This window comes from Pongo abelii, chromosome 6 (assembly GCF_028885655.2).
Source record: "Pongo abelii isolate AG06213 chromosome 6, NHGRI_mPonAbe1-v2.0_pri, whole genome shotgun sequence".
NCBI classification, from domain to species: domain Eukaryota; kingdom Metazoa; phylum Chordata; class Mammalia; order Primates; family Hominidae; genus Pongo; species Pongo abelii.
In genome coordinates this window covers 84,306,555-84,322,219 of record NC_071991.2, presented here as the reverse complement: position 1 = coordinate 84,322,219, position 15,665 = coordinate 84,306,555, and the positions used below count along the sequence as shown (strand labels likewise).

General features: G+C 34.8%; 1 protein-coding gene across 8 annotated transcripts in view; it reads left to right on the top strand.

Moving 5' to 3' along the window:
- Positions 1-15,665, top strand: part of AKAP9 (A-kinase anchoring protein 9) — a 166,704-nt gene that overhangs the window by 100,663 nt on the left and 50,376 nt on the right. For 7 of the 8 annotated variants that reach the window (XM_054559493.2, XM_054559490.2, XM_054559492.2 and 4 more), the window contains 2 exons: positions 2,010-2,215; positions 9,722-9,954. In XM_054559493.2, the coding sequence (XP_054415468.1) occupies positions 2,010-2,215; positions 9,722-9,954 (439 nt within the window). Of the gene's footprint in view, positions 1-2,009; positions 2,216-9,721; positions 9,955-13,565; positions 15,402-15,665 lie in introns of those variants that run through there. The other variant, XM_054559494.2, reaches the window with a different exon arrangement.

Sequence of the window (15,665 nt, the reverse complement as noted above, 5' to 3'; positions counted from 1 at the left end):
ATTAATCACATACTTAACTGTTAATCACCTGATGTTAGCAAAACTTTTCCTTACTTTGATTTTGTAGAGGTTAATATAAAAATGTAAAATATTAAGTGAGAATAGTTATCCTACATTAGTATTAAAGACTTTAAGCACAATATTTTAAACTTTGTTTTGTTCAAATGAAAATAATTTCTTTAATTTTAAATTAAAACTAATATTTACTTCTTAATTTCCTCCTTTTCCAATTTCTGTGACTGTCAACCCTCCTGTGTCCTCCTAACCTCCTTCCTCAGCTTGCATGGAGGAATTTGGCCCCTAAGATTTTGGCTTCCCCATTGGATCATCAGTATGGAACGCAGTCAGTATGGAACTCAAACAAGAAAGACAGTGTATGAAAATTAGAGTTACCATGGCAATATAAAATAAACACTTTGTTTATTTTATAATATTTATCTCTAATTGGTAAATTTTGAAAACTATGCAGTATTTAATTTTTAGGATTTTTTATAGTAAGTGCCAATAAAATGAGTATTTTTTTAACCACCATATTAATTTTAATCATTTCTCTTAAGTAGAAATATTTTCACATTATTCTAGTCCTGGGGTTTGGGGCTTAAACAAAACCTCAGAACAAGTTAAGGAAATAAAACCCTTGGCTTCCTACTAAATTAGTTTAGTTTTATTTTTAGTATTCTTGATTATATAAGCAGAGAACTTGATCTAGGTGCAAAAATAGAACTGTCTCTCACTTGACAAATACTAACGGAAAACTTCTCCATTTATTATCTTGTCTTAAAATAGATATGTCATGTGCCTGTGAAACAGGTATCCTTTAGCCTGATTTTTGGCAAGCTCCTACAGTGTGAAGCTAAAAGATAAAACTGTCTTAAAGCAGAAGACCTTTACCATGAAAATCTTTTATTTTGTCTGCATGTATAAAGTGTGCCTTTGTTGAACTGAGTTGCTAGGGCAAGAGAGTTGTTTAGTTTTTAAGAAAATTAATCAGGCAGTCTTCTGAATCACCATTTATGGAAGTACCTTTCGTCGCATGGTAGAATGTTCATGTTAAGCAAAAAAGAGAGTGTACAAAAACACTTTGTTCGGGATGATCTCATTTTTGTTTTTAAAATATGTATATATTTATAAGAGAGGCAGGAGGAAAAGTCTAGAAATACAGGCATTAAAATTGTAATAGTGATTGCTGAGGTTTTTTGGTGAGTGGTTAGCAGTGTTTTCCAAATTTTTTTAAATAAGGATTACTTTTTAAAAAGAGAGATACACCAAATTCATTCTATTTAGTTGAAAACAGGTTTCTTCTACTGACTTAAATGAGTGTGGTGAGTGTAACTTGAGAAATTTCTGTCCCTGGAGCAGATGTAATAAAAACGGCCTATGATACTCCCTCTGGTGTTGACAGATAGTGAAATTTCATTACAGACCTTTTTAAAAACAGATCTCTGCCTAACTATTACTTTTTGTAATTTAAACATTCAGCTCATTACCATTAACTTGTACAAATACTACCACATAATTTTTTCTGGTGTGATTTTAAAATTATGTTTTAAAATATGTTTTTATGTTTAACATATAGAAAGATTAAACATACAAAATACATATGTATAACCATGGGCAGTAAGCTCAATAACTTGCATATGCTTTGGCACTACCATACTTTTTAAAACTTAAATTTTGTCTCCCAAAATTTTCTCTTAACCTAGTTACTAGCTTAAGACTTAGGTATTTTTTTCAAGTCAATTAAATACTGTACATTTTTAAAAAATGGAAAATGGTATGATTAAGCTAATTGGCCAAAATTTTTGAGACAAAAATCATTTTATAATATAGTTACAAATAAAAAACAAGAAGCATTTTATTGTAGATGCTATTGGGTATTATTTTAATAAAAAGTATCATCTGTTATTTTTCAAATCAGATACTTTGCAATGTACTTTTTAGTGGACATAAGCAAAGTGTTTGCTTCAAAAATATTAAACATTTTAATCAATGCTTCTTTATCTATACAGGTATGCACTCCAGAAAGCTAATAATAGACTTTTGAAGATCCTCTTAGAAGTTGTAAAGACAACAGCAGCTGTTGAAGAAACAATTGGTCGCCATGTCCTTGGGATTCTAGATAGATCTAGTAAAAGCCAGTCATCTGCCAGCCTAATTTGGAGGTCAGAAGCAGAGGCATCTGTAAAGTCATGTGTCCATGAGGAACATACAAAAGGTACTAGTTTTCTGTGTTGTGGAAACAATCATTTCAACAAATCTTGCTGAGTTCAAGGCATTTTGCCATGTGTTGAAAATACAGAAGAGAAAATAAGTATTTTCTAGCAAATGGACCTTCAAACAGAAATACATTAGAGCAACTCTTCTCAAACACCATTATTGTATAGCATTTGCAAGTGGGTATCATAGAGTTGTCATTATATTTACCCAGGGTTGCCATAGTGCCTACATAAACCAGAATGCTGTTACATTTCTCCACCAATAAAAGAAAATGTATACATCAACACTCAGGACTCTTACCAGTATCTGTGAGGTATGGATGACATCCTGAAACCATCCTATAGATTAAGGAAAGATTAGAAATAAAGACTTTTTAGGAACCCAGCACCAGTTTCACGTACCTGTTGAAACGGTTAGAAGAAAGTCTTGATAAGAAACCCAAGATTTGGTCTTATCTTCGGACTGTCCTCTGCTAGATTCTTTATTCCTTTTGAAAAAGTGAGTTGAAATATTACACAATATATATGGATCCAGAGATTAGGTCCTGATATGCCAGAGCTGTCTTCATAACTCTCTCTTCCTTCAGCTGTGTGTATTCGGCTCTTCTTTCCGTTTCTTTTTTTTTTTTTTTGAGACAGAGTCTCGCTCTGTCGCCCAGGCTGGAGTGCAGTGGCGCAGTCTAGGCTCACTGCAACCTCTGCCTCCCGGGTTCAAGCAATTCTCCTGCCTCAGCCTCTCAAGTAGCTGGGACTACAGGTGCATGCCACCACGCCCAGCTAATTTTTGTATTTTTAGTAGAGACAAGATTTTACCCTGTTAGCCAGGCTGGTCTTGAATTCCTGACCTCAGGTGATCTCCCTGGCTTGGCCTCCCAAAGTGCTGGGATTACAGGCGTGAGCCACCATGCCCAGCCTCTTCTTTCTATTTCTTCCCATCACATTGCTGAACTCCATTGTCTCTTGCTTTTTCAATTTCTTTTTCCTTGCAGGAGAGGGAAATGAGGAAATCAAAAAAGGGGAAAAGTTTTGTGAGATGGAGAAACAGGATCTGGACTCCTGGCTCAGAAGATCAAGCCTGCAGTTCACTACCATTCCCCACTCAAGCACTTCTCCCATAGAGGCAGACCTAAAATGCCAGTTTTTGTAATTTTTGAGAGAATTCTGTTTGTTAAATTTCATGTGGAGAAATGAGAAGAAATTATCCCATTTATGGAAGGTTTGCCTAATTATAAGTTGGCCAGTAGTGTGTTTCTAGGTACAGAGAAAAGCTTGATTTGGAATTGCAAATAAAACTGATTTTTAAACACCTCAGCTGAGTTCAAAGATAGTTTTAAAAATTGCTTGTAGTAAATTAAGAGCTGAAATAATACTGAATTTTAAACCTTGCTTTCAAATTCACTCTTTTCAAACTTGGTAGAAGGATTTTTCAAATTAACTTCACTCTTGGTTAAGCTCTCAGTCACGGCTATTTTATTTCTGCATATGCATCCTTATAGAGAAGAATTAGGTAACATTTTCTTGGTCTGATAAAAGTGTTTATCAAATTATGCTTTTTAAAAAAACAATTATTTCACAAGCTTGTTTCACTTAACCATTTAGGGAAGGATTTTGCTGTTCTACTGGTAAGACCTAGACCAGGTTGACTGCCATATTCAGAAGACACTCTGAGAATGTTCTGTGCATTACAGATGTATTTTGTGCTTTTGTTGTTGTTGTTAGCAGTTCTCTTAGATACTTCTCAACATGGCTGCCAAAGTATTCAGCAGACAACATACCTTGAAAGACAGTGAACTTACTTCCAGAGCACTGTCTCCATAAAAAGGAATAAATGGATAATTTAACTCAAGCACAGAGGATTATATTTATGTTCATTTTCCATGAGAAAGCAGACCTAAAAAGACTTCTGATCCACTAGCCTATTTTCTTGCATAAGTGTATCTAAATCTTCCAACACAGATGAAATATGTATATCCTATTTTAAGATACAGTAATGGTTTTCTTTTCTTTTTTTTTTTTCCTTTTGAGTCTTGCTCTGTCACCTAGGCTGGAGAGCAGTGGCGCAATCTCTGCTCACTGCAACCTCCACCTCCTGGGTTCAAGCGATTCTCCTGCCGCTGCCTCCCAAGTAGCTGGGATTACAGGTGCCTGCCACCATGCCTGGCTAATATTTTTGTATTTTTAGTAGGGACAGGGTTTCACTATGTTAGCCAGGCTGGTTTCGAACTCCTGACCTCAAGTGATCCACCAGCCTCGGCCTCCCAAAGTGCTAGAATTACAGGCGTGAGCCACTGCGACTGACCATAGTTTTCAATTATAAGCAATTTTATGAGTTTAATTCTACAGACATTTACTGAGCTATTTCTCTATGTTCTCAGCTTTACAGCAATTCATAGTCTAATGAAGAAGTCATTGCTATTCTGATTCAAAGCAAAATAGAGGCATAATACTTATTATTTTGCCTAAAACCACTACGTATATTTGAATCAACTAAACCCTTTAAAATTTTATTTAACTGTTGACCGATTCTGAAAGAATAATATTGAGATAAGAGAAAAAGCTAAATCCACAGTTAAGAAATATAGTGTATAGAATATTGTAGCAGAGATAATTTTGCTAGGATTAGTATCATTGGTTATATTTACTTTCCATTTAGTTAACTCCATCTTACTGTTTTTATGTTTAGCAGCAGTGTGATCATCTTACTAATAAAATTGGAGCAACCACTAATATTACTGGGGGACACTTAATGGATCCATCTTGCATCTTTAAGGATATATTGAGTTAATAGAATGTATAATTTAAAATTTTTAATTTTTATGTAAACTTGAAAGAAAATACTAGCTTTAAAATATTAACACTGTGTTCCATATGTAAGAATTTTTTCTGACATTCCTTCATAAATATAATGGAAGCATTATTTTTAAAAATGAAATAAACTTTTGACAGTTTTATGTTTTTTAGTATAACAAAAAAATTACATCAGTCTAATTGCGAAGCAACTTTTGCTTTTCAGTTTTCATATATGACTTTTTGTTGTAACACTTCTGATGTATTTTCAGACTTCAAGTCTGAACTTGTTTTGATTTTAAACATGTATGGACTTGTTAACACTCAAGAAGTAAAGAATAAAGTTGCTAATATTTGCTTCCTCATAAGAGTAACCTAGTTTATGAAATTGAAGGGAAATTTTGAGCTAACATAAAATCACTTAAACCTGAATGAATATTAGATCAGTTCATAAAAATGAATCCCCCAGGTTGTGTTGAAAAAAAAATTTCCTTTAGGTCTTCACTGTGATGATTCAGTGGTTTTATGCTCACCTCCCATAGGAGGCCAGGGATAGAATCTTGTCTGCTGCTGCCTCCTTTTGGAGAAATGCGATCTTATAGAAGGAATGCTAGGGCCTGAGAGTCATAGCTCATGCCTGTAATCCCAACACTTTGGGAGGCCAAGGCAGGCAGATCACCTGAAGTCAGGAGTTCAAGACCAGCCTGGCCAACATGGTGAAACCCCGTCTCTACTAAAAATATGAAAATTAGCCAGGTGTAGTGGCGCATACCTGTAATCCCAGCTATTCGTGAGGCTGAGGCAGGAGAATGCTTGAACCCAGGAGGTGGAGGTTGCAGTGAGCCGAGATCACACCAGTGCACTAATCAGAAGGCCTTGTTTTTTTTTTTTTTTTTTCTAGCCCACTGTGATATTGGGCAAACCTCTTAAGTCTCCCAGGGCTTTAGTACAATTTTCTCAACTGTCAGATACCAGGGTCAGACTAAAGCCTAGTGGTTTCCATTGGAGCCGTAGAGATTCAGAGAGCCTTTGGGGCAGAGAAGGCTTTATCACATTGCCTATCCCGCTTAAACCTGAGGAGTTTATTGTTATCTGTCAGGGAATGAACATGATATAATCCATAAAGTTAATAACTAAAGGACTTGAATAACCATCATTTACTATGTTTTAAGACATAAATCCAAGAGGTTCACCAATTTGAAATGATTCTATTTACCAAACTGGACATTCTAAGATTATTATTGGCATCTTGTGAAATTCCCCTGCTAATCTATATTATCCTCTGAATTTTTCCCTCCAAGACTAGTTATTAAAAATAAAGTTTAGGGCTGGGCACAGTGGCTCACACCTGTAATCCCAGCACTTTGGGAGGCTGAGGCGGGTGGATCACGAGGTCAGGAGATCGAGACCATCCTGGCTAACATGGTGAAACCACATCTCTACTAAAAATACAAAAAATTAGCCAGGCGTGGTGGTGGGCGCCTGTAGTCCCAGCTACTTGGGAGGCTAAGGCAGGAGAATGACGTGAACCCTGGAGGTGGAGCTTGCAGTGAGCGGAGATCCAGCTACTGCACTCAGCCTGGGCGACAGAGTGAGACTCCGTCTCAAAAAAATAATAATAATAAATAAATAAATAAAGTTTAAGCTTGATGTCTTTCTCATATTTCTATTTTATAGGTTTTTTTTAAATTCAGTTTTTTCTTGGAACATATTCAGATTATTTCAGATTGTTTATACCTTCAAAATGTTATTAAGAAAATACCTTAAGCTAGTTGACGTCTTCGTCTTTTCTAGGTACTTTAATGTCTATTTTTTTAAATTAGCCATTTGGCTTAAAAAAACCAGAGGCCTTTTATAAGTCACTTTCACTCACCCTCTTTATTTTGTGCTTGAGATTTGCTCCCATCTAATACACCATACCTTCAGTCTTTTCCTCATGTTGATTCCTTCTCTATAGCCCAAAACATTAGACTATCTTCATACTGCCTTAAAAATTTAAGAAGTGTTGAATTTTCTCACCTTTGTTCCCTGCTCAAGGTAAATTTCAGCAAACTTTTTTTTATTTTTTTTTTGAGACAGAGTTTTGCTCTATCGCCTAGGCAGGAGTGCAGTGGTGCAATCTTGGCTCACTGCAACCTCCATCTCCTGGATTCTAGTGATTCTCTTGCCTCAGCCTCCTGAGTAGCTGGAACTACAGGCACGTGCCACCATGCCCGGCTAATTTTTGTATTTTTGTAATTTTTTTTTTTTTTGTATTTTTGTATTTTTTAGTAGAGATGGAGTTTCACCATATTGGCCAGGCTGGTCTTGAACTCCTGACCTCATGATCCACCTGCCTCGGCCTCCCAAAGTGCTGGTATTACAGGCATGAGCCACCGTGCCCAGCTGATTTGACAACTGGGAGGTCAGTGTTGTCCTCTGAGAGAGCAGCTTTGGTACTGCAGGAATAGAAATCAAGGCTGGTAAACACAGGAGTCTCCATAGCATCTTCCCCATCGTTGTGTTGTTTGTCTTTCTAGACAAATAACATTACTAAAGTGTCTTGAAGCGCCGTCTCTTTTTGTCTGCTGGAACATCTCTCTCCTGCCTCTCTCTCATATTTTTTAGGTTCTTTTGTTAGATTATGATATACAGAGGCTTCAACTTTGTCTTCCTTCTCTCACTAAATATTACTCCTAGGACAAATGTATCTACTTCCAAGGTTTCAATTCTCACCTTTCTACAAATGACTCCTAAGTCATTGCAGACCCAAAATTCCAACAGTTGACTCATCTTCACAAATCCCATTAACACTTCAGACTAATCATTTTTCATCCCTACTCTGTATACTTTTTCCTGATTTTTTAGTATTTTTCTTAATGATTTCTCTGTCACCTAAGAATCGTCTAAGCTGGAAGCCCAGAATCATCTTATGCATATCTTCTTTCCTTGTCTTCTTCTACATTGTCTTCTCCAACCTGTGCTTTCTCAATTTTTTCTCCTTTAACTTACCTCTGCATTGCTACAATTTGCCTCCTGATTCACATATTTGATATTATCTTCTTATTCGAAATATGATTTACTCTTTCCATTTGTTTATAGCAAAACCCCTAAGGTTCCTATAAAATTTAAGACCATTTACAACTTGAATCCAGCTTACTTTCCAGCTACCTTCTTTTAGCTCTCTCACCTACCTCACCACTATTTCTCCATGTCCCTTTGCCCTAAAAAGCCTAGAGTTCCCATCATATCACACTGTTCCCTTTGCCTCACATTTCTGTACCCATGAGAAAGAAAATGTTACTAGAATGCATTTAATTTCTCACATAAAGATGCTATAAATTCCAAGATTATCTTGCACTTCTAAATATTTTCAAGGCATTCAATTTTGAGCACATGGAGTAATATAAATAAGTACCAGTGTAGCTGATGTGTTTTTTACTTTGGGGAATAAAAATACAAAGTGAAAGTTGTATTTACTGTTACCTTAAGAATTAGATAAACCTATATATAATGGCAAACATTTAAAATCATGCCCTAAAATGCAATTTTGGGCTCTACAGCCAGTGACTTACAAAGAGGACATGCTTGGTGAATATTGAATTGTGCTGAATTCAGGTCTTGCGTCTGAAGCTGTATCTGATGTCATTACTACATAGATTAAGAAAACTCAATATGGCACCAGCTACTTTAGCAAGACAAGTTCTAATAAGTAGCTCTTATTTTGAGTGAGTGTGTCAAACTGAATGCTTATTCCAAGCACTTGGTGCATGAAGATTTCCTCTGCTTTAATTGGTTAACTTTGTACAGTTACTGATAACAAATATGTACTACATGTAATAAAAGAATAAGTAATGCCTCTTCAGGAAACTTCACTGTTGAGTTGTAACATCTGCCACAAAGGAGTATTTAATGGCAGTGGTGAATAGCTTATGCCTTTATTGTAGCTTAGAGAAAATATTTGGAAAGCTTATCTTCTACCCATGCAAACTCATTTTTTTTAACATAAGAAATAAGAATAGTGTGGGTAATATGGATAACAATGTCCAAAGTTAAATTAGACCTGCTCATCAGTCTAATCTTATCCCAGTATTCCTCTTAAAACAGTAGCAACCAACAGAATGATCTCAATTCCTTTTACTGTGTAGCCAAAGCAGATGATATTGCCCAGTGTTGGCTCAAAAGTTAGTCATCACCAGACAAATTCAAGCACTTATTTCTATCCTGTACTCCCAGTGTAGGCTCAAAAGTCAGTCTGCTCCCGACAAATTCAAGCACTTATTTCTATCCCTCTGTACACTTGAAATGGCCTACTCCACAATGCCTTTCTTTTCTTGTGATTGTTTATGTGTTTCCTCATTACATTGTAAAGTCGTCGAGGGTTGGAGCCAGATCTTGTCACCTATATGTCCCTATTACTTAGCAAACTCCACCTGGTGGGCATGTAGTAAATTTCTGTTGAAAGGTATCTTAGAAGTTTTTATCAAAGAAAAAAATACTGAATTACCCAAATGATCAATTTCTGCAAATTCCTATTAGCATAACATTTCTTATTCTTTTGCTTGGTTATTGAATAATATTATATCCTATATTTGCATATTTTATTTGTTTGGTTGCAATATTGTTTTAAAAGACCTTACAATTTCCATGATTTCCAGTTTAGCTTGATGTTGTTTTATAACTTTAAAAAATTATGATTATTATAATTAATTTATGCCTTTAAAACACTGTTATTCTAGTTACAGATGAATCCATTCCCTCTTATTCTGGAAGTGATATGCCAAGAAATGACATTAACATGTGGTCAAAAGTAACTGAGGAAGGAACAGAGCTGTCACAACGACTTGTGAGGAGTGGTTTTGCTGGAACTGAAATAGACCCTGAAAATGAAGAACTTATGCTGAACATTAGCTCTCGACTACAAGCAGCAGTTGAAAAACTCCTAGAAGCCATAAGTGAAACTAGCAGTCAGGTAACCTCCTTATATTGCTAATATGTACTGAGTTTGAAGTACAATATACTATCCCACTCTCTCGACTGAGCTAATTTTGATATTTTCATGGATAGCTGTTTGGCATTTTCAAAGCTTGAATGCATATGCATCTTAATTATCCCTTTGGTTGTATGAAAGTTGTATAGTATAAATGATTCTATACTGAATTCCTACATGATCCTGCTTTTGTTTTGTTTTGATTTTTGCTTATTTCGGGTATATTAGTATTTAATTTTTGTGATTTGTACTTTCATATATGAAAACAACTGTTAATACTTTTTGTTTCTTAACCGCTATTAAGTACTTTTGACCTGGATCTCAGCCAGTGTTAATGCTGTTGCTACTACTTGATACCATTGTAAATTATAAGCAGTTTAGTTAATGCAACATAGTATTTGTCTTTTGATAAGCAACGTGAAAAATGTTAAATAAATCAGAAGTGGTCAGTGGTTCCAATAGGCTACTTGTTCTTAACAGATTACTAGAGAGAAACTTCTCCAAAATTTTTTAATGCTGCCAACAGTCAAGCGTGTGGGCTCCTCCTGAAACATTGACTTCCCCAGGCCAAGACCACAGCTCATAGCAGCCGTCTGCTTATGTGACCAGGTAGTGAAGTACAGTAGGAATCTGACCATGGCATTTTCCAGATTTTTTCCAATTTGTTGAATACTAAATCCACGCTGTGTTATTTAGCTTCTTCTGTATTGTGGTAATTTAAATATCACTGAATGGATCACAAAAGCTTTGTGTAGAGCAGTAACCCTATGGCAGAGACTTCTCAAAGTGCAGCCCCTAACCAGCAATATCAGCATCACCTGGTGATGTGTTCAATATATAAATTCTTAGGCCCCACCCCAGACCTACTGAAATTGAGGGCCCAGCAACCTGTGTTTTTAATAAGTCTTTTATATGATTCTGATTCACACTAAAGTTTGAGAACCACTAATCTGTGGATTATTAGTATAATGTTCACATTGTTCTCTGGCTTAATTTTGAAGCTCTCTACTAACATCTTTTATATAAAATGTTAAACTAGTTGTTGGCATTAGGTATAAAAAGTTATAAAAATGAAGTATTTCTTAAGTGAATAATATTTTTCAGCATTGGGAGTAGGCGTTTTTAAAAACTTTCTTTTAAATGAATTTCAGTTCAGTTTTTAATCTTCCATGGATAGATGTTTAAAGCTATTAATTTCTTCAGAATAGTCTCATTAATTAATAACTAAAATTATCTTGAACCTGATGAATATTTTTAACAGATTGACACAGAATAATGTGTAATATCTTTGTGAAATAACTTATATTCCACTTTCCTCTTCAACGTGTCATTATTTGGTTCTACTTTATAATAGTATACTTCCCTTTAACCTTCATTTTTTTTCACTTACTATAACAAAATGTAAAACAGCTGGGAGGCATGCTGTAATATCTTTGCGTTTTCAGTGAAAGAGAAATTCAGGAAAATAGCTTTGTACAGGATACTCTGAGACCAGAGAAGAGAGCAGCATCTGACATATTCGAGTATGGTGGGACAAAGTAAAGTTTACTATAGGACTTGATGCTTAAGATGCTTAAGATGAGTTATTCACTGGCAAAATTTTTGAATATCAGGGCTCTGGACAAGTATCTGCCTTATAGGCCGATTGGATGATTTCATAACCTGTATTATAGGAGTTATTTACTTTAGATATTTGATTTGAGGGATAATTTGCCCAGTGGTATGTCCAAGTCCATATTATAATACATTTATTACAATGGTTTTACCTCTCTTTTGCTTGGACAGGCTACCATACAATCAGGCCTATATTCACTTTATTGTTAGATTCCTACTGGTTGGGATAGCTTTCATGATAGCATGAAAAAGAATGCTTAAGAGACTGTCATAAGGCCCTTAGAGAGGTAACCTCTTTAACACAATCCTTATTCAGTAGTCTCTTTGTGGTTCTGCAGAAATGTTATCTTTGAGAGTATGGTTTCACAGATTCTAGACTCCTGGATCAGGTAGAAATCAAAACCATTCTCTTCTTTGGGAATAGTTTTTCAGCAATTAAAGTTTTCCAGAATCCAGAAATATTATTTAGAGCCATAGGAGGTTATTTACCAAGAGATTCCGCTAGGCCTTGGAATAAATTAATGAATATGTAATTTATTCCCATGGAATTATTTTCACTGTAAGAAATTTTTATGGGCTTCCTAATACTTGTTTTTAAGAATGACAACATCAAAGCTACATGCTTCTATATTTTCTCAAAAAAAGGAATCTGAGGATGAAGCAGTAGTATAAGTTAAGATTTTGTTTTGTCATTGTTGTGTTTGAAACATAACTGCAATCAAAATACTGAAACACATTTTGCCTTCAAGTATTGTCCCCAGTATGCTTAGCATTGGTCTAGGCTCCGTCAGGGTAATGTTTGCAGGTTATAGGCCCTCTATGAAATAACTTCAAGGAATAGATGAACAAATCAAAGTCCAAAAGAGAGCAACAAAAGTGTTTTACAGTTTGAAGAAATAATTTATGAAGAATGGTGGTTAAATGGTTTGACATTATTTGATTTAAGTAAAGCTATTTTGTTTAGGAAACAACTCTATGCTGCAAATTAATAGCCTTCAAATATACATTAAAATCTTGATTATCTGAAATCTGGCGATAATAAGCTAGTCTGAATAATTAAAAGTGTATTCTTCTAAGTCATTTTATTATAACTATTTTTGATTGCAAGAAGTTTTGTATGCTTTCTAAAATAGAGGGGGAAGCAAGATAGAATATAATTTGAATTATTCTAATTCAGTCACCTTTCTGAACATCAATTAATATATCATCAGTTAATATTACTGTTGTTACAAGGGCTGTATGCCACTATCCTGAATCATCTTTATTTAATACTGCTTTTTTGAGTCTTTTTTGCCCTAATTTTACTTTATTTTCTTTGTGTAAGCTTCTTACCTTGACCTGTGTTCCTAATATAACTACTTACTTACAGATTTTTGTTTAACATGGATGGAAGCAAGTTTTATATGCTTCCAAAAATGGGTGAAACAATAGGCAATAATTTCAATTATTTTAATTCATGGTCATCTTTCTGAACATGAATTAGTATAATACTCCATCAGTTAATATACTGTTATGAGGGCTGTTTGCCCTATTCTGAATCATCTTAATCTGTTACTTTTTTGAGTCCATTTTTCTCAGTAATTTTTCTCTTATCTTTGTAGTTAGTTCTTATCCTGACCTAAATGTTACTGTTTATAAACGGCTATTTCTTACTTACAGATTTTGTTTTTGCTTCAAATAAGAGAAATTGGATATCAGATTATCAAAAAAAAAAACTGTAGTTTGCAGAGGGAGCAGGGAAAGAGTATTTTAAGAGGTATTTGATAGGCTAAGCATGGGTCCCCACAGTTCATAAAGCTGAGCATCTGGGATATTGACAACTTCTATCTGCCAAAGCCCCACTAAAGTCACATTTAGCTGCAGCAGTGATAAGATTAGGCCTCTATCTTGTATAGGTGTTTATTAGGGTTTCTTATGCAACCCTCCAGTTGATCTGTGAACGTGCTTTGTTAAGACACCTTCACAGACTAACTGGAGGGTTGCATAAGAAACCCTAATGAACAAAAAATTTTTATTGCCTAGTCCAGACTTGTAAGAGGCAACTGCGCCTCCACAGCTACAAGCCATCTCCCTGTAGATTCTGGCTTTCTGTAGAAAATGTCATTTTCTCTGCCCTAATTATTAGTCTGCCTACTGTGAAATGGTTTGAGTGCCGGTTTAAACTTTATAGTGTGAGTGGCTGTAGAATGGATTTGTGTTGGTATTACCTGCCTTCTTTAGCATGGGTTTTTCCATTTAAATAAAGGCTTTGTGGATTTAGGATATTTAGTTACTGGAAAGAATAATACCAAAATGAGGGCTTTTTCCTTTCTTTAAAACAACTTTCATTATTGAAAATCTTTTAATATTAAAAAATAAGTTGTTTATCTTCTAAAATTCTGAGTGGCTTATTTATTCACTATTGCCCAGGTTTCTGGAGCTACCCAGAAGGCTATTATATATAACTTGGGCTTTTAAAGTTTAGTCAGGGTTCATAAGATACCTTAAGTGGTATAGTTTTCAACTGTTACATACAGTGTAGCTTTAAAAAGAATTTTTTCCTTAACATGTACTCCATAAACAATATGAAAATAGATTATAATTGAAATGTCTATATTTAGTTTTAGTGGCTGCTTGAAAGATGAGTAATATTTCTAAGGAAATAGCAAAAGTAAGATTTAATTTTCCAGAAATAATTTTGATTATTTTATATACTTGAATAACTTATTACTAATGTGGACTCAAACATAATTAATTTCACATTTTTAAATTAAAGCAATTTTTTAATGGAACGGAAAAACACCAGCTTATCTTACAAACATTATAAACTTGTCTAAATGCCCTTTTAAAGCCCTGACGTGGAACTTGGATCCTGTCTGGCAGGCTTTTTTGTGGGCGTATTAATTCACATTCCACCTGTCAGTGTACCTATAGGTAAAGACATTAAACCACACCCTCTGTTCTGACCTTTTCCTCAGGGGACACTGACTAGAATCCTTTGGCTCAGCATGAGAGGCTATTTGAATAGCTCAGTTCAGAAGAGCTTTTCCTTTTGAATAGAGTGAAGCAGCAAGAGCAAGAGAAATAATGTTGCAACTGCATTTCTCAAGACTGCTGCTATGGAGATTTCAAACTTGACCTTCCCTGCCAGGTTCTGCTTTGAAGGCTTACTTATTACTACAGACATCGCTGATATTAAAATCAGTTTTATTGCTCGTCTAATTAAATGTTTATATTTTTATTCTTCAAGGACTTAATTATGCTAGTTTAAAAGGTGTTTTTGTTTGTTTGCTTGCTTTTATTTTTGTTTTTTGATGTTTTTTGGTTTTTGTTTTGGTTCGGGTTTTTTTGAAGGGGGATCAAGATTGATAGAGACCTAAGTTTTTTTAGATTTGTAGTTTTTTTCCTGGACTTTCCCCCTCCTTTTATTGTGCAGTTGTATGAATTAATTTTATAACGTTTATTTGATAGTGCTAAAAAAGGAAATTTTTATACTGCTATGGTAGATCTTGATAAACTAAAAAGAACTTTTTAATGTGTTAGAAAACTGATAAAGCAAATTAGGAAGCTCAGCAGCTGTATCTTCTGGGATGGATTCTTATAGCACCTATTTGGCAACTGTCAAACTCAGTGGCTCGTGGTTAGAAGAGCAAGATGAAGACATTTATGAGGTTGAATCTCGCGTGCCTTTACCACATCCTTTTCCTCTTTGTGAACATTTGGATGAAAATAACTCAGTAATTGTTAATACGTCTATTTTCCATTTTATTCATAAAAGAAACGGGCATATATTAAAGCTTATTTCTAAAATTTCACTGCCTACCCCTCCTTATTCAGTAAGTATAAAAAATATTCATTTAGTTAAACACTATAATGAGAAATTAAATTTTGAGTGTCTGTATTAAGGCTAAATGGGATAGAACCTTGTTTGATGTGTTACTACTTATTCATCCTAGATGTATTTAAGGGCTAAATTTGGTCCGAGTTCCAACTTGGCTATGTTTTCAATTACAGAAAGCAGAATGAGATAATATTACATTTCTCCAATGCCAGGCAGGTTGTTTAAAAAGATCCCGCTTTTCCTTAAGATTCTTGCTTTT